General features: G+C 35.2%; 1 protein-coding gene across 3 annotated transcripts in view; it reads left to right on the top strand.

Moving 5' to 3' along the window:
- Positions 1–23,786, top strand: part of LOC102467834 (sodium channel protein type 3 subunit alpha) — a 130,849-nt gene that overhangs the window by 82,089 nt on the left and 24,974 nt on the right. For all 3 annotated transcript variants that reach the window (XM_006160252.3, XM_027776490.1, XM_027776491.1), the window contains 6 exons: positions 2,645–2,818; positions 4,927–5,283; positions 8,340–8,810; positions 19,917–20,037; positions 21,177–21,331; positions 22,172–22,345. In XM_006160252.3, the coding sequence (XP_006160314.1) occupies positions 2,645–2,818; positions 4,927–5,283; positions 8,340–8,810; positions 19,917–20,037; positions 21,177–21,331; positions 22,172–22,345 (1,452 nt within the window). The remainder of the gene's footprint in view (positions 1–2,644; positions 2,819–4,926; positions 5,284–8,339; positions 8,811–19,916; positions 20,038–21,176; positions 21,332–22,171; positions 22,346–23,786) is intronic.

Raw genomic sequence — 23,786 nt, forward strand, 5'->3', positions numbered from 1 at the left:
ATTTAAATGGAAAGAGAGAATTCCTTATATCATGGATACTTAGCTGACTTTAGAGTGTATTATAAACCATAAATGCTTGAAGAGCATATTTTTGGGGGAATTTATAAGCTAGTCATTAAAATAAATTCGAAATTTTCTATGAACTAGTTTATTACTGCTCAGATAAGTCCATATTAACTTCGAGATTCAGTTATCAGGGTTTTGAAGAAATTAATAGCAAAAGAATGAAAAAGAGTTGTGGAACTTTCAGTCTTGATTAAAATCTATGTGCTCCTATTTTGTATTCTGTTTCTGCAGTACATAAAAATTACATCATTTCCCTGTTGATTGGATTGATCAAATTTGAGTATCAAGAGACCTCGAATCTCTATTGAGTTTCTCTAAGATGCTCTGTTTCTGTGAACCTTTTTTTTTAAACCATTATGAAACTCATACACCCACCTTATAGATTCTTTTTTATTTTTGTTTATTTATTTTTTATTATTATTTATATATTCAATCATTATATATCATTTAGCTTGTACAGAAAATTTACCTAACATGAAATACACCTCAGATCAGTCCAGTTGAGAATACTATACACATCATCATCCACAGGTAATAAACCATTCTGTATCCTGCAGCTGTCTTAGAGATTCTACCAGTAAGAAACAGTTCATCAGTCACAGTAGCTAGACAACTTGTTCATCATCATATATACAAGTATTTTTAGTTAGAGTGACCCTCCTAAACCTAGATTAACTATTCCCCCACAAAATATCCCAATGATTTTGAGACCTAAATTGAAAACATTTAGAGATGTAGCTATGATTTTTGAGTTGAAAATTGTATTAAAATGTTATTTTGAATGTGAAGTTTTATAGTGGGATAACATTTTAAGTGAAAGAGATGTATATTTAGGATACTGTTTTTTTAATGAAGGAGATCTAGTCATTTTAGAAGAACTGAACAAAAATCACCTTATGATTATCTGTAGGAAAAGGTATTTGAAGGTTATTTATCTGCATAATTCTAGCTCGCTTTGGTTAATGTATTTCTATCATAAGGGTGACAATTTCAAATAATAGCTACTTCAGAAAGTTTTATATAAGAAAACAAATTAGGGCCTGCTTATAGCACGGTGATTAGGGAGCTGAATCCCACATGACCCAATGCAGTTGGAATCCTAGCCCCTATTGCTTGAAAGACAGGAGATGACAGCCCAGAATCTACACTGAATGGAGAAATGGAGTGGGGGACTGTGGTGTGATGATGCCCCACTGGGGGCTGCTTTCTCTCTCCCTCCCTCCCTCTAATGAGTGCAATGCAGCCTCTGGCAATAAACATAAAGTAAAATATAAAAAGAAAGAAAATGAATTTGAATAAGTTTGAACTCATTTAACATTTATCAGGGGAACTATTTTAGAAAAAAATTCGAAGTGAACTATTCTATAAAATGAAATAGTTCTTTTTTAATGGGTATCCCAACATATATTTGCATTTTTGGATCCTAGGCTTGCTTAAAATGAATTTTATTTCTATCTGAGTGAATGCATAAATAACTACAGGTTAACTATTTTTATTGAGATGAATATTTCTCTTAGGTCATTTTGTGACTGGGAAAATTAGGTATGTATACATCTATAAGGGTGGATCAAGATTTCTTTTTATTAATGTGATGTCTTAGAAAATTGAATCATTTTAATACTGTAATTTTGACAGTTTATTCAACATACAGGTGATTTACCTTGGGAAATGGTCAGCTTGACTTTGCAGGCATAAAATGTAGCTTTTGCCTAAAGAGAATTACTAGATCATTTTAAAAGATAGTTTGCAAGATAGTTTGGAATTCTATAAAGCCTCATTTTAAAAGATAGTTTGCAAATTTCATAACTCTCGTGTCTTTGTCTCTGATCCTGTGTTTTTGAGTTAAAAAACAAATGTTGACTGTGTTTCATTGTTTTACTTTTGATTATACACATTTGTCTAGACACTCAAATCTTTTATTAATCTTAATTATGCATATATGCATCCTGAGAATGTTCTCCTGCTGGTCTTAATTAAACTCGAAGTTCCTTACTTGATTAATCTATTAACTTTAATTTTGAGGCTACCAAAGAAAAGCATGTAGCCAAAGATCAGTATTACAACATTTGTGGCAAACCCACTCTGTTTCAGCAGTGCTTACAAAATTAGAAATAAAAGATTATATCTTAAGAAATAAAAAGTCCACAAAATTGAGAACAAATTATGTTTTACAAATTCAAAGTAATTTTTAATAACCATCAATAATATGTGTATTTGTTCCTGATGTCATAATACCTTCTACATCCCCCCAGAAAAATCAACTGTGATTATGGTAGAATCATAGTGTACCAAAAAAGGGCAATAACCCAGTACTTATTATTTAGTAGCAGATTTAAAACGTAGATAGTGACATATTTTAAAATCTGGGTTTTTTTCCTGGAAATTAAGCAGGTTTGTCAAATGAAACAAATCCACTTCACAAAACAATTCCCTGGAGGAAATACACTAAGCTCTAATTGATTTTTCCCACTTAAAAGTTTAGATATTTTCGCTCATGACTGTTTTATGTTCTTTTTAATAAATTTTTACATCAAAGTTTTTCAGTGCTTTTGAAATACTGATCTCTATTTTACTTTAGGTCTTCACTGGGATTTTCACAGCAGAGATGATTCTTAAGATCATTGCTATGGACCCCTATTACTATTTCCAAGAGGGCTGGAATATCTTTGATGGAATTATTGTCAGCCTCAGTTTAATGGAGCTTGGTCTGTCAAACGTGGACGGATTATCTGTACTGCGGTCATTCAGATTGGTATCTGCATAGACTATGTTTATTTCCTGCCTCTCACTGACCTGACAGTTATTTTGAAATTGAACAATTACATAATATAGGTCACATTATATAATATGTATTCTATAATTATAATTAATGCATATATATATATACTTAAAACAATATTTTAAATTTACATACATATGTGATAGTGTAAGGAAATATATAAGCATTCTGTATAAAACAAAGTATAAACTAATTTCGAAGACTGATAAAAATGGTTAAAAGGCTTCATAATGATGTGTGGAATATATTTAAAAACATACACATATAGGCCAGCAGGTGACATGAAGGTTAAGGTACTGGATCCCATATAGCTGACTCTGCAATTCAAGTTCCAGACGCAACAGCTTGAGAATCATGCTGAGCACGTGTGTATGTGTGTCCAAAATCTTGACAAGAGAATGGAAGAGAAGTGATTGTGGCGTGGTCATTCCACCAAGGGATGATTTCTCACTTTTCCTCTCTTGGTCTCTGTCTCTCCCCAGCGAGTGCACAGGACTTATAGCAAAAATAAAAACACATGCTTCTAAATCACGTTTTAAATTTATTATTTTTTCCCATACAATCTATAAAGAAATACAAATCAATCATTAGGCTCGAGTTATCTTAACTTTTCTTATATTAGTGAGGACTATTTTAAAATAACATAAGGGGGGGGGAATGATGCTATTAACATCTTAAACAATAGTATAACAAAATTATTTAAATTATAACCAAAAATTCACTGAAACACATGTTTGGACCAGCCTGATGGAACAATCTGTAGAGTGCTGCACTACAGTGCTGGAAGCCACATAGCCAATCAGAGGTCTGGATCCCTGGGTCAACCTGAAAACACACTGGGTGTACACATGAGGATATCCAAGAGACTGAGGACCTGGAGGGCTGCAGAAAGGAAAGAGAGTGACATGATGAAGGCCTATCAGGGGGGCCCTCATTCTCTTTTGCATACACACATGTAAGAGTGCACATATGCACACATGCTTTCTCTATCATAAAACAGAAAATGAAAAATATTTGGGACCAGCAGTTAGGGTAATCGCTATGTCACTGGACTCCCACGTAGTCAACCACAGTTCAAGTCCCGGTGGCTTAAACTCACGCCGGGCGCGTGTGCGTGCGTGCCCAAGATCCTGAGAGGAGAATGGAGGAGAAGGGATTGCGGCGTGACCATCCCCTCTGGGGGGTGATTTCTCGTTTTCTGTCTCTCTGTCTCTCTCTCTTGTCTGTCTGGCGAGCGCACGTGCCCTATAGCAAAAACCTCTCCAAAAAAAGAAAAGAAAATGAAAAATATGTTAAATTTGTATTAGAAATTAAGTAAAATGTGTATGTTTTGAAATTGAAGGAAAGCCTTTCTACAATGTGTTTCCTAAATTAGTTGTTTCACTTTCATTTTATAATGACCCATTAAAATATATATCTTGGGAGCAGCAGATGGTGTAATGGCCACATCATTTGCTGGACTCCCATGTAGCTTACTGCAGTTCGAGTCCCACACCCAGTGGCTTAAACCCACACCGGGCGTGTGTGCGTGTGTGCCCAAGATCCAGAGAGGAGAATGGAGGAGTAGGGATTATGGTGTGGCCATTCCCCCTGGGGGTGATTTCTTACTTTCTGTCTCTCTGTCTTTCTCTGTCTTTCTGGAAAGCACACCCCTATAGGGGAAAAAAAAAAAAAAAACCTTTCCAAAATAATAATAATAATAAACTCATACTTTTAGTATTTCTTTTTTTCTCCAAAATAGAGACTAATGGTTAGATAAGTTTACTACATTTACAAAATGTCTTTAATCCAAATATTAATTTGTTTTATACACATATCTCTTATTACTCAGAAATGTCTATTAATTCTCAAATGCACTATCTTTTGTATTTTCGCATTTAAATGATGTTATGATCTGAATTACCATTTCAAGATTATTGACACTATCTTTACTGGATTTGAAATTTAATTAGTCTAGTATGTTTTAAGTTTTTACATCCCTCAAATGTGGGCCTACAAAATGGTTTACTAGTAAAATGATATCTAACTTCAAAAATAATATTGCGAGTACCACTAACAGTAATCTTTTCACTTGATTACAGCTTCGAGTGTTCAAGTTGGCAAAATCCTGGCCCACACTAAATATGCTAATTAAGATCATTGGCAATTCTGTGGGGGCTCTAGGGAACCTCACCTTGGTGTTGGCCATCATCGTCTTCATTTTTGCCGTGGTCGGCATGCAGCTCTTCGGTAAGAGCTACAAAGAATGTGTCTGCAAGATCAATGATGACTGTAAGCTCCCACGCTGGCACATGAATGACTTCTTCCACTCCTTCCTGATTGTGTTCCGCGTGCTGTGTGGAGAGTGGATAGAGACCATGTGGGACTGTATGGAGGTCGCCGGCCAAACCATGTGCCTTATTGTTTTCATGTTGGTCATGGTCATTGGAAATCTTGTGGTACGTATTACAAATGTTTATAAATAAGAATGAGCTTAGACAAGCCCTCAGAAGGCAGTCTGAAGCAATAGATATATCTCTGGTTTTTTAGTAAATGGCCTAGACTCAAAACCCCTCATAAGCACTCTGAGCGTGGTCCCAATATTTATCATCTCGGAAGCTTAGGCTTCCCAGTTATGACAATGATACAGCAAAACTGTAATCATATGATTAACACGAGGACTAAAGGAAGTAGATCTGTGCAAGTTCAGTGGGGAGTAAAAATTCGTTTTTCCTTTTTTCTTCAAAACATTTTGGTTTTTGTCATCAAGATTAATTTTGTCATAATATCATTTTGATAAGACAGTGGTATAAATTAAGTTTTTAAATACAACTATATATTTTACATTGGAATTGTCTTTTATACATTCATAATTCATATTATTTGCTTACTCGGAGGCATAGATGCATACTACCAATTTTTGAAGACAAATTCAATAATATCGAGAATTCTGTTTTAACTCTGTTTTGCAGTTATCTAAATAACTTGGAAGAGGACTATATATCTCTCTGAATTTGCTGTATTAAAGGAAAATAAGTTATTTCAGTTTAAATTATTCTTATGTATAGACAGTGATTAGATTTAAGAGACTTACTTTTAGCCGTGATTTAAATGCACTAATAAAAATCCGATTTATGTATTTATGTGTTTTGATGCTTAAATTTCAATCCTGCATGGACAACGCATTTCTTGGTGGAATCCTACTGGGCCCTTCACTTTGAAGGGTACATTCTAAATGAGATTACCCAAGAAATTGCTAGCAGGATTTCTGTGAACATGTAATTTTGTTTTTTTTTGCAATAGTAAATTAAGAAGCTCTAGAGTCTGGACAAAGCTGATACAGAAATAAGAAAACAGGGACCAGATGGTGGTACAGTGTTAATGCAGATGGATCCACATGGGTTCGCATCCCAAGGCTTCTCTGCACATGTTGAGCACACAAGTACATTTACATTATCTGTGCTGACTGAGGCTGGAGAGAGGTCATGCTGTAAAGACCTTGCTGGAATTTCTCTATCCTCTCTCTCTCTCTCTCATGAAATAAATAAATAAACAAAAAACATTAAAAAAATATATGGTCCAGCTTTGGAGCCTAGTGGTTAAGGGAGTCAGATCCCAAACATGTACTGAGTCCCAGCCCCAGCAACTGGGAAAACATGGCGGGTACATGTGCATGCGTGCCCCAAATCCTCACAAGGGGAGCAGAAATGGAGGAGCAAGGACTGCAGTGGGGGGTACTTTCTCCTCTCTCTCCGGCTCTTTAGCAAACACACCAGCCTCTGGCAATTTAAAAAAAAAAAAATGAAAGAAAGAAAAAGAAAGAGAAAGGAAAAAGGAAGGAAGGAAGGAAGGAAGGAAGGAAGGAAGGAAGGAAGGAAGAAAGAAAGAAAGAAAGAAAGAAAGAAAGAAAGAAAGAAAGAAAGAAAGAAAGAGAAGGAAACAAAATGGTGTTCTTGCTTTGTATGTGTTTCCCTATCATGTGACATACATAAACTCAATAACCGCATTTCAAGCTGAAAATATTCCTATTAATAAATTTCTTTGCACACTATAGAATGAATTATTCCTCCCTTAACCATAATATCGTTGGTTGGGTAAAATTTTTAATGTATCCCAATGTTTCTCTAAGATTTCAGATATCGCCATATTTTCTCTACCAAAAAAAAAAAAAAAAAAAGATAAAGTAATTTACATTATATGGGTCTAGTCTAATCCTCGGAGTAATTTTAGATTTTCCTCCATCTGTCTAGCTATTTGAACACATAAATTTCAAAGTGTATTTGAAGAAAAATGTGTTAAACCTTATATAATTTGCATTTAGAAATTTCTGTTGTTATAAAAGTTTGCGTCCATCAGACTAGAAGGAATTTCAAATACGTTGTTTTTACACATATGAGCAGGCTAATAAATAAACAAGTTTAGGGCTGGCCTCATGGCCTGGTGCCTAAGGGAGCTAGATCCCACATAGCCAATGACACAGTTTGAATTCCAGCCCCAGGTAAAAGAAAATAAGGCCTGGCCTATGTGCATGTGTGCCCCAAATCCCAAAATACAGAAAAAAATGGAAGAAAAAGGATTGTGGCAGGGCTTTGTCCCACTGATAGGTACTTTTTTCCTCACCTATTCTGTCTCTCTCTGGCAAATAAAAATAAATAAATAAATAAATTTATTATTTACATATCTGAAGTTAGACATTTCCTCAACAAGCTTCTAAGATAAAGTAAAATAATTAAGGTACAAACATCTTCCTGTGTGCCGCAATCCCTTCTCCTCCATTCTCCTCTCGGGATCCTGGGCACACACACACGCTCCCGGCATGAATTTAAGCCCCCGGGTCTGAGACTCTAACCATGGTCAGCTACATGGGAGTCCAGGGACATAGCCATTATGCTAACTGCTGGTACCTCTTTTTCTCATTGATAAAAGTCCATATAGTTTGAGAATTATCTTTTCACTGATAAGCCTGAGTAAATCAATTTAAATTTCAAAAGCTCTACTTTCTGCTGTTCTTCTCAATATAAAAGAAGAGGTATTTGTTTTACCATTTTACTCTTACAGCAGATAAAAGATATCAGATACTTGGGAACCAGCAGTTAGCGTAATGGCTATATCGCTGGACTCCCACATAGTCGACCATGGTTCGTGTCCCGGACCCGGTGGCTCAAAACTCACGCTGGGCACGTGTGCGTGCGTGCCCAAGATCCCGAGAGGAGAATGGAGGAGAAGGGATTGCGGTGTGACCATCCCCCCTGGGGGGTGATTTCTCGCTTTCTGTCTCTATGTCTCTCTCTGTCTGGCGAGCGCACGCGCCCTACAGTGAAAATCTCTCTCAAAAAAAAAAAAAAAAAAGATATCAGATACTTTAAATAGTGTGTGATTTAGACACAATGCCTGAAATACAGCAAACACTCCAGAAGCTTTATGAAATAATTTTAGCAAGAGTATAGGAGTTCCCTGTTTAGATTGTTATTTTTATGCATACTTCACTGATAATTTGACTTTTTTTTCCTTTTAGGTCCTGAACCTCTTTCTGGCCTTACTGTTGAGCTCATTTAGCTCAGATAACCTTGCTGCTACTGATGATGATAATGAAATGAACAACCTTCAGATTGCTGTAGGAAGGATGCAAAAGGGAATCGATTATGTGAAAAATAAGATACGGGAGTGTTTCCAGAAAACATTTTTAAGAAAGCCAAAAGTAATAGAAATCCACGAAAGCAACAAAATAGACAGCTGCATGTCCAATAACACTGGAATTGAAATAAGCAAAGAACTTAATTACCTTAAAGATGGGAATGGAACCACCAGTGGTGTAGGTACTGGAAGCAGTGTTGAAAAATATGTGATTGATGAAAATGATTATATGTCATTCATAAACAACCCCAGCCTCACCGTAACAGTGCCGATTGCTGTTGGGGAGTCTGATTTTGAAAATTTAAATACTGAAGAGTTCAGCAGTGAGTCAGAACTAGAAGAAAGCAAAGAGGTAAGAATACTTTGAAGTTTCTGTTGTATTTCTTGTAAAAACTATGTTCAGTATTCTTTACTGTGCTTATATATATTATTGAAAAGTAATGTTGAAAGCACTTGATAATGTTGGAAAATCATGAGATACTCTACATTGGCAAATTTATAAAAATTCTGACTTTCCACCAGAAATCATCATTCTAAATAATTAGTACATTTATTTTTTGATCGTTTAAAAATGTAGCCCCACAAAAAAAGAGATGCTATTTAATACATTCTACTCTATACAACTTTACGCTCTTCAGGAAAATCGGTGAATTATATTTTTCTTGATCATTGTGAAAGTGTTATCTCCTCAATCCCTAGAATAGGTTTTGCTATATTTTCAATGTGAAACTTTCATGAAGCTTTTGTTTACCTCTGAAGTTTTATTCACTATGATAGAGTGTTTTATTTGTGCAAGTGTTATACTTGCGAGAAAAGCACAAGTAGGACTGATTATATTTGGCCCAGTCAAGGACAATTAAGTCTATAAAGTCTTCCAGAATAACTTAAAGATACTAAGAACTACTTAGAAAAGATCTCCTTGAGGGAACCAGCAGTTGGTGTAATGGCTATATCATTGGACTCCCATGCAGTTGATTGCAGTTCGAGCCCCACACTTGGTGGCTTAAACTCACGCCAGGCACGTGTGCATGCGTGCCCAAGATCCCAAGAGGAGAAAGGAGGAGAAGAGATTGTGGAATAATGTCTTGCTTGCTTTCTGTTTCTCTCTGTTTTTCTAGCAAGCACATGCGCTCTATAGCAAAACCTCTCAAGAAAAGGAAAAGAAAAGAAACGGAACAAAAAGCTCCCCTAGAGGATTATAGTTAACCTGTAGATAAAAAACCTACTTATACCGTAATATTACAAGTTGTTAAAATAACAGAAAGCAAGAGGAAGAGAAATACAGAAAGCGAGAAGAGAAGAATAAAGGAAATTATTCTTACTCTCATTCAAATTTATAGGGCCCTACAATAGTAGCTTAAGAGTAGCAATTCTTCGATTCTGTGCTGTGGAGCATAGTGTTAAATATTTTTTATTAATATTCACTTATGGGGTATGAATATACCAGTAGGAAATATGTCTAGTACAGATGGAGTTATAAAAGATATGTTTTATCTTGAGAGTACAATGTTGACACCATGAGAATCAGACCAATGATGTCCGATTTTGTGATAAGATTTTAGAATATTTTTCATCAATGTATGAATCTGATTTGAAAACCTTATAATAAGTAATTGACAGTATTATAACTAACAACTTTCTGACATTTTCCCCAGGCATTTCAGAACTGTTGAAATATATTATAAAAGTAAATTTGAAAATATGCTGAAAAAGGTAAAAATACACACAAAATGAGATAGTAATAGTCATTCTGTAAATTCCACTCAAAGTCTCCTTAGTGAGTTTAATTCTAATTTATGTTGCCCATTCTGGTAAAATAAGAATTCAATTCTAACTTTATTTTCTATCACACAGCATAGATTTATTCAATAAAGAACTCTGGCAAGTTAACAAGCATTTATTGAGCACTTTTTGTAAAATTAGAACTCCGCTTGATACTGAGTAACCGTGAAGTGGTTTTAAAAAAAATTACCGTGTTTGTGTGGGAAAAGGTATTCAATTGGGATATACTGAGTTAGAAGGTGAGAGGCAGAGATCAGGGATTAAAATTAGACTTCATAATGCATGTTATAATTATGCAACTCCCTAAAAATAGAGGAGCTCATCCAAGAAGTAATTATAAAGTCCAAATAAAAGGAGACAAGAAGCAAATAGCTTGATTAACTTCAGGTCAAGAAGAGGTAGAAAAGACACAGATTAATACTGCAGATTTTATCAAATCAAATCTATGATAAGTAAATATCTTAATTTCTTCTACCAGATAGCTGATTTCCAAAATATTTCAAAAACTTCATAATATCCAAAGATACTTCAAATGACTACTTGGAGAAATACTATCTCATTGTCATGTCTTCTTTATTTCAGAATTACTTTATTTAATTTTATTTATTTACATTTAATTTGACCAGGGAGGGACGGAGTGAGAGAGTGAGAGAGAGAGCTAGACAAAGTGAGAAAGCAAGTCACCAGATCCAGGACTTGAACCACAATTAGCCATATAGGAATCCAGAACCCTTAACACCACACCACCTGCCGACCCCTGTCATGTCTTTTTAGTGACTTACATATCAAGTCCTGGTAAACATTTTATTACCTGAATAAAGATCTCTCAGTGATTTTTTTTTTCATTATAGAGAGCTTGTGTGTGCACACTTAAGACCATGGTAGGGGGCATCTTTGAAGACAAGGTCCCACCACATCACAGTCCACTCACAGCCCTCCAACTCCCAGAACCCTGGAAGCTAGTGCATGTGGGCCCTGCTTATTTTCAGTCTGACCCAGGGAGCCAGAACTGCTGTTGGCCATATGGTCTCCAGCAGTGCAGGGCACTTGCAGTACCACTCCACCACAGTGGTTGGGTAGATTGAGTGATTTTAAAATAATCACTTCATTCTCTTTCCAGCTTATTCTGAACAGATAGAATTCAATTACAGAATGTAATAAAATTGTTTAAAATGTACGGATATATTAGTTGGAAAATCATCAAAGTAAATATAAAATTACATATTTTATAAGACTGGGATAAAATTTCAGATTATCTTGCAAAGTAATATTAAATTCAACAATAAATTTTGTCTAGATGACTTTATACTAAAATTAGTACCCCCCCAAAAAAAACCTTGAAAAGTAATAGGAGTATTCTCACATATGCTCACACACAAGATAGAAAGTAGACAGTTTAAAAAGTAAAAATTAGCATATTCTGACCTTATGTATCAGATTTAGATAAATTTCAGTAAAATGCAGCTTTAATCTGAAATTTCTAAAACTGCTGACACTAAAAACTGGTCACATTTCAGGTACACACAGATTGGCTATGTTCTTTCTTAACAGCTATTCTACATGCACACATGTTAAAAATAGCATATCCAAAAAGTTACATTTTTATTCATACTTCTTAGTTCTGGTGAGGTTTTTTTTTCTTGTTGTTTTTGCTTTTGTTTTTTCCCTCTCCCCTCCCCCCACAGGTAGCAAAAAACATTGAGCTCTTCTTTGGAGAGCACAGAAGAGTCTTTCTCTTTGCTGAAAAACTGAGCAATCATGTAAGCTAAATCTACCAGTTATATATTTCTCACTAAAGAAAATAAAATTTACATGAGATTTCTGCTTTAAAACAAGGCAGTAAATTAGTCACTAACTTAGATGGTATTTGAAAGCACTTGGTACTCTGTTCCTTCCATTTGTTTTCATAATAAAGAAAGTCTGGTTAAAGCAACTGGGAAGACATGATCCTTAGAAGTTTGTATAAATAAAAGTATGTATTGCTATTATATGATATATATTATATGTGTGTGTATATATTATATCTGTATACTGTGAATACCACTAACATAAACAGGCTGGTACAGAAACAAATATAAATCTTTACATTAAAAAAAATGTAAAAAGAATTTACGACATGGATTTTAAAATAGTGATTTTTTTTTTTATATCTTGGGAAAACTTGGAAGCATACAAATCTTGTGAGAAGTTCTATGTAGAATTTCGTTTGTTTTTATATATTTCTTAATGTTCACATAATTATGATTTCTTGACATTTTATAGAGCTATGGATCTTTATCATTTACTTCTTAAAAGATTATCGGTTTGCCTTCCTAAATGATGGAGCTAGAATATATGTGCTTAACAATCATGTGAAGTTAAATTCCAAACACAAGCCAACAATATCATACTGTGACCTTCACTGCTTACCATTCTTACTTCTCACAGGGGTAAAATCAAGCTGGACCCATCGAGAATGCGGCTCTGGTGTTTTTTAACCAGCCAGAGGCTCGTGCCACCACTTTTACCCAGGTTACCCAAGCAAGTTGTACATGCACAATCACTTTCTAAATGAATTGTGACTGGCCTGCATGCTACTCAGCTACGTTCCTTCCCCTGCCATGGCAAGGAAGTGCTAGACTTTCCCAGCTGCTCTGCTGAATCGTGTGGCACATCACAGCATGGTCAGGCGAGATGGGCAGTCCCCACATCATACCTAATTCTGCTGATGAGATTTCTAGTTTAGTCTCAAAAGCAATAATTGCATGCTCTATAAGATTTATAATACCTATGTTAAAACATGATAGGAATGTTTATGATTCAATATTGTCAAAGACTTAAGAGAGCATGCGTTTTTATTTCTCTGCTTTTGTTTCATCAAAATAAGACCACGACTTTTTGTTCTTGATGATTCAGCCCTTATAAGTAAATTACATTACCAAAATGAGCCTCACAGGGTTTTTTTCCATAACAGTACTGCCATTTTCAGATAATTTGGATCCATGAATATAATTCTGAACTTATTCAATTTATGTGCTCCAGATGGAAATGTTTGCTTTTACGTTTTTTGGGGGAAAGGGTCTGTAAAAAAAAACAAAACAAAACAAAAGAGTAGGGTGATCTGATCATGAGTTTTTGATATGAAGGGCCATAGTCTGTATGCATTTGGGCACCACATATCTTGGATTTTCATGTAGTTGAGGAAAGTTGTAAGTCATACATCTGCCAAACTGTAAGTGATCAGAGTAAAGTAATTTTTTAAAAAGGAAATCATTGTGATCTGGAGGAAAAATGCATTGCCTCTTGATCATTAAGTAATTCTTCAGTGTACCCACATTGCATGTGGGATTTCATTGATTGACACTCATTTCTTTCTAAATGTTCTGTCCAAAACTGAGCAGACAAAAAAAAAAAAAAAAGATTTGAAAACTGCAGTGGTTTGGGTTAATAATTACTGTTTTAGGAGGAATAAAAGGCATCTTCCAAGATTATTGTAGGCAGATGGAAAAAACTAAACTTTGGTTTATTCTTGGGACCTAATTTTCTCCTGTTGGTATCACTGTTGACCAGAATCCCAGCCAGACTACAAGTTCTGGGAGGAAAATTATGAAGCAAAAGTTTAAAGTTTATAAATATTTGTCATCAAAGTTTTTGGTGACAAAGAATAGATCATTAAAGTTTGGGGATGTCTCTAGTTTTAATTTATGCATACTCTCTTTTTTCCTAGGGATAACTGAGAATTTGTTGTAGAAAGCAACAAATTAATAACATTGTTAATAAAAAGTAGAAGAGAATATGGTCCCAGGTGATCAATGTAATTTTTACTTAGCAATGACTTTTTAGTTTTTGGAGTAAAACAAGATAATTATTCATTGAAAAAAATCTTATGTTCTTCACAAACAGAAGACAATTAAATGGTACTAGCAAATTATCGTTTACACCATGCATATCTCAGGATGTCTTCCTTTCCAAGTCTACATAAGAACTTTGAAAACAGAAGCTGAACAAAGGTCCGGAGCACATGCCCTTCTGAAAACTGTGCTGTGCTCTGTTTTCAGAATTTGGAGAGCAACAGGAGAATGACTCTCGCTTTCAATTTTCTTTTATGCTATTAGTGTCTTCCAAATGCTCTTTGTGAAACTGAATATGAGGCAATCTTTCAAGAGGCACAGATGGGTGTGTGAATAGCCATTTTAAACCTACCTTGATCTTTACTGAACTGTCTTGGTGCTTTAGTGTACATCTGCTGAGATAAAACTCAATTAAGGTTTATCTAGATGGAAATTCTTGTATCCCTTCTCAAGATCTTCTCAAGATAAATGGCCTTTTTCTGTTGCATCTTGATGCCTTTTACCCTAGCCTTCAGCAACCACATAAATATTTTAGGTTTCATATATCATTCTTGTTAAACTATTTTAAAGTAAAAGGAGCACCAGGGGTGTTGCACAAGTAACATGTGTTGAGGCAAAACCAGATGGTGATGGTATTTTTAAATGTTCAATAAGTGGTCAGAAAAAAAGCTATTGGTTTTAGCCTTATTCTTTCTACCTTGGACAAGCAACTGAATTGTCACACTGTGTGACTGCCTGTTTTTCCAGTGAAATACTCTATCAAGATATGGATATGCATATCCAAAAGATCAGACTAAGGCCCTGATAGTAAGTGTGACCAAAAGATTTTCCCCTTCTAATTTCAAGACAAAAATCCAGATTTTTTTTGAGAGAAATGGCTAGATTTTAAAGGCAATCTGTAATGGCTGAATCTTTTGTTTTGCCTCTTGAATCATACAGCAGTTTGTGAGAGTCCAACATTTGATAGCTGATTGAAAAATAAATGAAATGTGAGCGCATTTCAGTGGAAGTAGGCCAGTTGCTAACATTCTCTTCTATCTCTGAAAGTTAAATTTCATAACTTAATTGGATAAAAATCAAGAGCAATATTTGTCATAAGGGGGAATTTCTATACAAGGTCATGTTCCTAGGGGACGGTGGGAAATGGTCTCATGGCCTTTTGGGGTGCTAATTCTGTCATTCATGTTTAAATAACCCATTCCTCTAAGTGGTATTTGTGGTTAACCTTGAAAGCTTCATATTCAGGTACCATGTCTCTGAAAACATGGTTCTTGGATCAGCGTGCAGCTTCCACAGCATTGCGCCAGGCTTCTGCTACAGCCAGGCATGTTTTCTGCGGCTGAATTAGGCCTGGAGAATGTTGCATCTTAAAACCTGCTTTCCAGTGTGCATTTGTAGAGTGTAAGCCATCATCCCTCTGTAGACTCTGTATTTTCTACAAGGGATGGAAGAATCGAATCTTTAAATGCCATGAAATATTGGAGGGGTAGGAAGAAAATAGTACAAGAAAACAAGTTTGAACTTGTACTATGTGGCTTTATATGGACGTTTTCTATCATTATGCTTGTATCCCCATTTATATTTTTCTAACTACTTCAGAACAATTATTAATTTCAGTTGTTTAGTATAGCCGAGATCTTTAATATGGTAAATTTCATTTCAGGTTTCTTTGCTTTTTTTTGATATCGTTTGTAGTATTACAGCTATGGCAATGTAAGGAAAGTAAGTTATTCTTTATATTTATCACCAGTCACTTGCTTTTACACCAGTTACATGCTTTTAAGTAAATTTGGTGTTCATTTTGGTGTTGCTATGCAAAGACGTACCACAGTCTACCCTCTGCTACTGTATGGATGTCATTGCTGAACCTTAACTAGAAAATGTTTAGATTATTATGATAATGTCAATGTATAAAACTGGTATAGATTAGTACTATATCAATGTATAGAATTTAAAATGTGTACATAGCTTCCCAGAGTATTAATTAGTAATTTAGAAAGACAGCAGTGAACTTCTGTTATGTATCTAGTGACTAAAGCTTATCAGATGGTATATTGTTACTGGTAAGTTCATGTAGTTTATAAATTAAAACTGATGTAGTTATAAATTCAAATAGTGATTTATAAACACAGGCAAATTCACTACTTTTGAGACTATGGTTGGTCTAATATTTTCATTTACTTTATGAAATACATGTCAACGTACTTTACTATGATAAAAATGTGGCTCACGGGGCTGAAAAATAATGTAGTGCCATTACTGACTAAGAAGATTAAAATATGACTAAGCCTGATTTTCCAGTTGGGGTGAGTTGACAAGGTCAGTTTTCATTAGAAATGAAGGAAGCCTGTGGTAAAACACTTAGTGAAAGAATACCAGCCTGTCCTCTTCTACGTTTGGCTCACGAGGATCACAGGGGCTTGCAAACTTGCCTGCAAGTCTCCCTCGGAACATTCCTTGGGGAGTTTTTCAGAGCCTAAGTTTAAAAAGCTTATCTTTATAATGAGAAAAACTCCTGGATAACTTGAAGCAATTTCCCATGAAAATAGATTTGGTTCCTTGGAGAACGGCAGAATGGGGACAGGGATTTTTCCTTGTCTGTTTTCAAGTGATATGCTGGGCCTCACAACTCCAGGCAGATAGAGGGGAACTATTGTTAATTGACTCTCTACGTTAGGATGTATGAATGCATCACTTCCAGAGCTATGTAGAATACTGAGATTGTTTATATCCAAATATGATAACTATATCCACAAATGTTTCTAAAGACTATACCAATAACAAAAATATATCTAGAGGTCAATATTTGGCAAGCAATTGATTCAATGATTGTTCAAGTTAGAGACTGTTGCTACTTATGCTGGGAAAGGTTGTTTTAAATAAGCATTTGTATGTATATATAAGACATTTATGGGATATATGACAAACAATCATAATATGAAAAATTAAAAATCTTGCAATTACATTAACAGTGGTAAAATGGGAAGTGAAGGGTGAGTATATTTTCTAAATTTTCGAATGGTAAAGTATATATGTATGTGTGTATACACATATATACTTATTCCTTCCTTCTTATTTTTTTATTGAATGTCTGACAATATTTTAAAGAAACATTCTGGAACTGTATGTTCTCATATTAAGATCATATTAATTAAATAACTTTTATTTAATAAGATGATTTTCCAGACAAATTCTGTCAAGACTATAATCAACTTATGTATCAAAATGGAGAGATAAGGCTGACACTGTAATTATTTCTGTAAGAGTAATATAAAAATGCACTCAAAGCCAGTTTGTTGCCTGGTGGTTGAGAAGGCTGGATTGTACATAGCCAACCATTTGGACTGAATCCTGGACGAAGAGGCTTGTAAAACATGCTGGGTGTGAGTGTGTGTGTGTGTGTGTGTGTGTGTGTGTGTGTCCCCAAAAAATCCCCAAAGGAGGGAGAGATGAAGGAGAAGAGAGTGTGGCTCTTTTTTTTTTTAGAGGTTTTTGCTATAGAGCGCATGCACTTGCCAGAAAGACAGAGAGAGAAGACAGAGGACAGAAAGCAAGAAATCACCCCCCAGGGGGGATGGCCATGCTGCAATCCCTTCTCCTCCATTCTCCTCTCGGGATCTGGGGCACACACACACACGTGCCCAGCATGAGTTTAAGCCACCAGGTCTGGGACTTGAACCACAGTTGACTACATGGGAGTCCAGCTACATACCCATTATGCCAACTGCTAGTCCTGGTTATCAACCTTTTATTTGATATTGTGGACATCTCATCAGCTATCATTATCACTTCTAAAATAAAGAACTTTTGAGGACCAGCAGATGGTGTAATAGTTATGTCGCTGAGCTCCCACATGGCCGACCATGGTTTGAGTCCCAGACCTGAGGGCTTGAAACTCATGCTGGGTGTGAGTGTGTGTGTGTGTGTGTGTGTGTGTGTGTGTGTCCCCAAAATCCCCAAAGGAGGGAGAGATGAAGGAGAAGAGAGTGTGGCATGATCATGCCCTTTGGGGAGTGCTTTCTCATCTCTCCTCCCCCTCCGCCTCTCTCTCTCCAGGAAGCATAGGCACCCTCTGGCAAATTGAAAAAAGAATGCATTCCATTATTCATTTATTCACTCTCCATAAACCCAACATAACTATTTAATGTCTATTTTATATTTGGCAATTAGTGGATTTTTTTGGTATATATGTGTGTATATGTGCACTTGGTATATATGTGTATGTATATGTGTACGTGTATGTGTATATATATATTATATATGTATATGTGTATATATGGGAATATGTGGTCAAAGCAAATGAGTAAAATGGATTAAATGTTCTATAAAATTTAGCAATTATGCAAGAAAGAAAAACTTCATGGAGGAGGCCTACCATGACCTAGCTCAGAAGAAATCACTGAACATGAATTAGCCAAGAAGAAAAAGAAAAATAGAACTTCCAAGAACCATCAACCCAAACTGATGGCCTAGCTTGTCTCTTTAGCATACTCCAGACTATACTATAGAATTATATTTTGACTTAAAACATTTTTGTAATATATTTATAATATATTGTGTTGGACATGGTTAATGTTCTCTTCAAAGTATCACCATAGAAAATAGTATCTTACACTACTTTTCAATCAATTTACATGATAAAACATTAAGCTACATTTACATTGTCATTTCAATATATGAGAAATTTTGAACCAAAGTTCAAAATAAAGGTGCCCTAATAGGACCTGTGTTTAAGAAGTTATTTAGGCTTTTCTTCTAAATAACACATAATTTCTTTCAGAAGGCTAGGACAGAGTGACCCTAACCCTTAGCTACTAAAGTTCATGGGGGCTTTGAAAGCATTGCCATGTCCATGCATTATTCTTTCATCCTAAAAGCTCTACATTATCTAGATTGTGCTGTATGTCATGTCTTTGCATCAGTTTTCATAAAACATTGCACACTTATAATGTCCTTCCAGTGACCTCAGAGTACTTATTGTATATGTATTTTTATAACATTAAAGTGGCTCTGCTAGTCATGTAGCATGTCACAATGATTTACTTAAAGGAAAAATTCACAGCTGCTCATATGCTGAATTCAGAATTTGGCCCTCATGAACGTCTGTACAGATTCTGGACAATGCCATGTCTGGAGAAATTTCCATTCATTTAGAATCTTTTGGCAAGCATTGAATTCATTCACACAGTTAAAAAAATGAAAAAAAAAAAAAGAAACAAAAAAAAAAAAGGAATGAGAGATCCATCATTTTTCTGCTAGTAAGGAAGAACGTTATATAATCCAGATAAAAATATACCTCAAATTTGAAATATAATGACTGTGACTAATGTCAAAGTGCTGCTCTTCCTTTCTAAAATTACAGAAACATGGTCAGTTCTTTGAAACAACTGGTAATGTTCTTGGCCCTGTGAAAATTTCCATCTGAAGAGGTGGAAATTGCAATTTGACTCCATGCATTTTAATTAACTAATCATTAGTAGATGTCAGTATACCAAACTTTTATCAAACCATTCTTAGTTTGGGCTCAGTACTAATCTATTGAATTATTTTCATATAGCACTCATATACAACTGGAGATTATAAGACTCATAAATAAGCTTAATTCATTTTGTCCACATCACCCATGTTGACTGCCATCTAACTTCTTGTCTAAACCAGTCAGTAGTCACATCGCTTTGAATAGTAGCACTTTAATTGTGTAAATGATTAGTACATAATCATCGGTAACATTAATAGACTCAAAGGCTATCACTACATTTCTTTTTTTCACATTGCAACAGAGAATCTCTATTAGTGGAATAAAATGGGAGAAAAATCACATCTTTGAAATGGGTTTTTGTTTCCAGAAATTAAATGCAACCAGCTCATCTGAAGGAAGCACGGTTGATGTTGCTCCACCTCGGGAAGGTGAACAAGCTGAAATTGAACCCGAAGAAGACCTTAAACCGGAAGCTTGTTTTACTGAAGGTAAATAAGTTCTAATGTGATTAAACACAATCGGCCCTTATTTCTCAATGAGATATGGAATATACCTCATTTGAAGGAAATCTTTTAAAGAAATGGTGAAGTCATGTTTATCTTTGTTTTCGTCTTTTCTCCCAAGAAGTTAGTTTAACTATTTTTCTAGATTATACTATAGCAATGGTTGTGCCTGGATAGTTAAGATGGTGTGATATGTCCTTGCCCCTTGCCTTTGTCCTCCAGAATGTGAGGAAACTGGCCTTCTAAGGTGAACAGCGCTCTGTAACTTAAGTCATGTCACTGATATTTCCACCCCTTCAAAACTTGCTGGCTGCGGTGTGATTCGATGCCATAATTACATCTTATCCTTCCAGTTTCAAATGTGGTTAATTTGTGCGGTAGCCAGAGCTGTTATGGTATGTACTTGTGTCATAGAGTTTTGGCAGGGAAAGCAATAGTTGTCACAGTGACTAGCACACGGTCTTCTATACAAATCAACACAGATTTATTAATTCAATGTTGTTGGATTTAATCTGAGAAGTAGTAGCTCATAGTTCAAGCAGAAAAGTGGATGGAAGCTAGAAATAATATGGAAGTTAGGAGGGGGAGTACAAAGGACTAACAGATACTGACTGACAAGATGAGTCATAGGTATGACTAAGAAAGGCACTGAAGCTTAAAATAAATTAGCTTGGGAAAACTGACAGCGGCTGATACCTGAGAAGACAGGGATTTTCTGTGCATGAAAAGAAGAAAGTAAAAATCCACGATCATATCAAAATATGAATAAACAACTTGAACATGTAGTTTTGTTCTGATTCTCAGAGAAGTACCTGGACCCTATTTCCATCATTAGCCTTGAGGCAAAAAGATCTTGACTGGTGTTGAAGAATGAAACCTATTTTGCACAAGCAAATTTAGATCAGTAAGGTAGTTCCTTGAATTTGCAGCAGCTGGCTGAGTATATATGTCTTAGAATTATTCTTTCATAGGAGGCATGTTAAAAATAATTAAGAGACTGCAATATCCAACTCCCTGTAAAATGATGAACTGAGACTGAGACAAGAAGGGAGCAATAATTTTTGTTTTCTATTTAAGAGTAAAATACACTTTTCTAATTTATTATATTAAATGTTGCCTTTTAGGCTGTATTAAAAAATTTCCATTCTGCCAAGTCAGTACGGAAGAAGGCAAAGGAAAGATCTGGTGGAACCTTCGGAAAACCTGCTATAGCATTGTCGAGCACAACTGGTTTGAGACTTTTATTGTCTTCATGATCCTTCTCAGTAGTGGTGCTTTGGTAAGTAAGTGAAAGGCATCTTGCCAGTTACCAGGGTCTAGTGAAATATTGGGTTGTATGAAAGTCATAACACATTTTTTTCTGTTTTTCTATGCAAAAATGTTGTGACTTTTCCAACAACTCAATAGCTTAGTCTCCAAACATACTGAAAACATACTCTTGAGTTTAAGAATGAAAAGGAGAAGTAGGTATATCTGTGACTAGCAAAGATCATCACCCAGATTTTAACTATGCAATATTCAGTTCAGAACAAATCAGAGAACCATAAAACAGCCAGATGGAATTTCTCATCTGGTGTTTATCTGACAGATGTTTCCCTTACTGAGAGAACCATTTGCAGAGATATTCTGTAACTATGTTACTCTCCTTGTCACTCTCCCGTTTTCCCTAATAATTATATTAAACATTATGGACTAAGAATGCATTTTGTTTTTTTTCATGTATAATCAACTTATTCTTGCAAAATAAGCCAGATCATTTAGGGAACTACACAAAGTTATGGTAAAAAGGCCACTTCTATCCCCCATTCACAGTTCTAGTTATTTTCTGAGTTCATATTACTTTACAAAAAGCACTCCTTTGTAACAGTAATTGAAATACACTTTATGGTGAAAAGTAGTGAAGAAATTACATATTAAATTAACGAAATTGCTGACATTTCCCTGACAACTTTTTCTGTTAGTTTTAGTCTTTAGATTGTGCCTGGTGTTTGATGTTTGTCTGATGTCAGTCAATATTTATCAAAGTATTACTTTGTACTGAATATGATAAGAAATACTTTTTAAAAAGTATTTAGAGGAAGAGAGCCATCAAGTAAAATAAAGTATTCTTGTTTCACAGGCTTTTGAAGATATATACATTGAACAGCGGAAGACTATCAAAACCATGCTAGAATATGCTGACAAGGTCTTCACTTACATATTCATTCTGGAAATGCTCCTTAAATGGGTAGCTTATGGATTTCAAACATATTTCACTAATGCCTGGTGCTGGTTAGATTTCTTAATCGTTGATGTAAGTATCCTGAATGATTTTATTTATGAAATTATTTTTAAAAGAGGCAAGTTTGACATTTTATATATTAAAATATATGATTTCAAACTATGCTTTAAGAACGTAATTATACTAATTTGGTTATGATACAATTACAAAGTTATTTTTTTAAAACTATAATAAATGAAACAGTGGGGTGATCTTATACAAAAGAGTAGAGGTGATCCTAAAAATACAGACTGTGGTAAGAGAAAACACAGAGAGAGTTGTTTTATACAGCAAGCTGACAGGTCTTCACTTTCTGAAAGTTAAGGACCTCAGGGTAAGGGAGAGCTAAACAATCTGTTAATTGACGGATCTAAGCATTTATTAACAATTTGATCAAAAAAGAAAAAAACACTCCAGGAGTTGAAATCAAACATATTTGGGGGCCAAGAATTATGAGTTTGCACTTTAATCCCTTACTAGAGCACATGTGACTAAATAATGTCAAATTAACCCACTTACTCTATTTATTCTGCCACAACAAAAAAAAATAACACACATTTCCGTTTTTAAATCAGAAGTTAGATATCCCAGTAGCTAACCAGCTATTTACCACACAAAGAATTAGGTGTATGCCTGTTTGGAATCTGATTACCCTGGGGTGAGTAGTCATAGGAACATTCCCAATTATGGAATCTATCCGACTTGTGGCTTTAAAACAATGATAGAGAGGCACTGAGGCAAGACAACATCATCTGGATGTTCGTGGCCTGTGCTATTCCACTGTGCAAGGCTTCATGGCCGCCTACCAAAACAAGGTGTTTCAAGCACTATCTCTAGCCGTTTCCTAGTAATCATAAAGCACTTTATTTTTAGTTCTAACAATTGCCAATAAGAATCGATGATTGCTGGAAGTGTGCGTTCATTTTTTTCAGTTCTGTTTAACAAGTCTGAGTCTATCGTAATTCTACTTCCCTTCCTTCCACACTACATACTCATAATTCTATCACTAAAATGTGCTTAACCCTTTTAGTTGATAAGAAATCTGCTACCAAGTCACTTTTAATAGATCAGAAATGACACTTAATTTCCATAGTTGGCTGTTCATGAATAATAGAAATGAATCGCAGTATTGTCCTGAAAAGCGACTCATAAAGGCAAGTTTAATATTATCATATTTTACAACTAGAATGAGCCTTAAAGCATATTGAGTCTTTATCCTAGACATCAGGAAACTGAAGTGTCAAATACTTTTGGAGATGGCACATCTACTTAATAAGAAAGCGACACTTGTGTCCAAATTTCCAAATTCTCAATTCACACTCCTCTTTCCCCCGTAGTTTTCCTGTCTTATTAACTATAAACGTGTTAATCATAATAGAAAAATGTGTGTGTGTGTGTGTGTGCGTGTGCATGTGTGTATCAGATTGACTTTTTGATTTAGCATTTAAAATCTCCACCTTCTCCCTGCAATGAT

The sequence above is a fragment of the Tupaia chinensis genome, unplaced genomic scaffold, assembly GCF_000334495.1.
Source record: "Tupaia chinensis unplaced genomic scaffold, TupChi_1.0 Scaffold000674_1, whole genome shotgun sequence".
Lineage (NCBI taxonomy): Eukaryota > Metazoa > Chordata > Mammalia > Scandentia > Tupaiidae > Tupaia > Tupaia belangeri.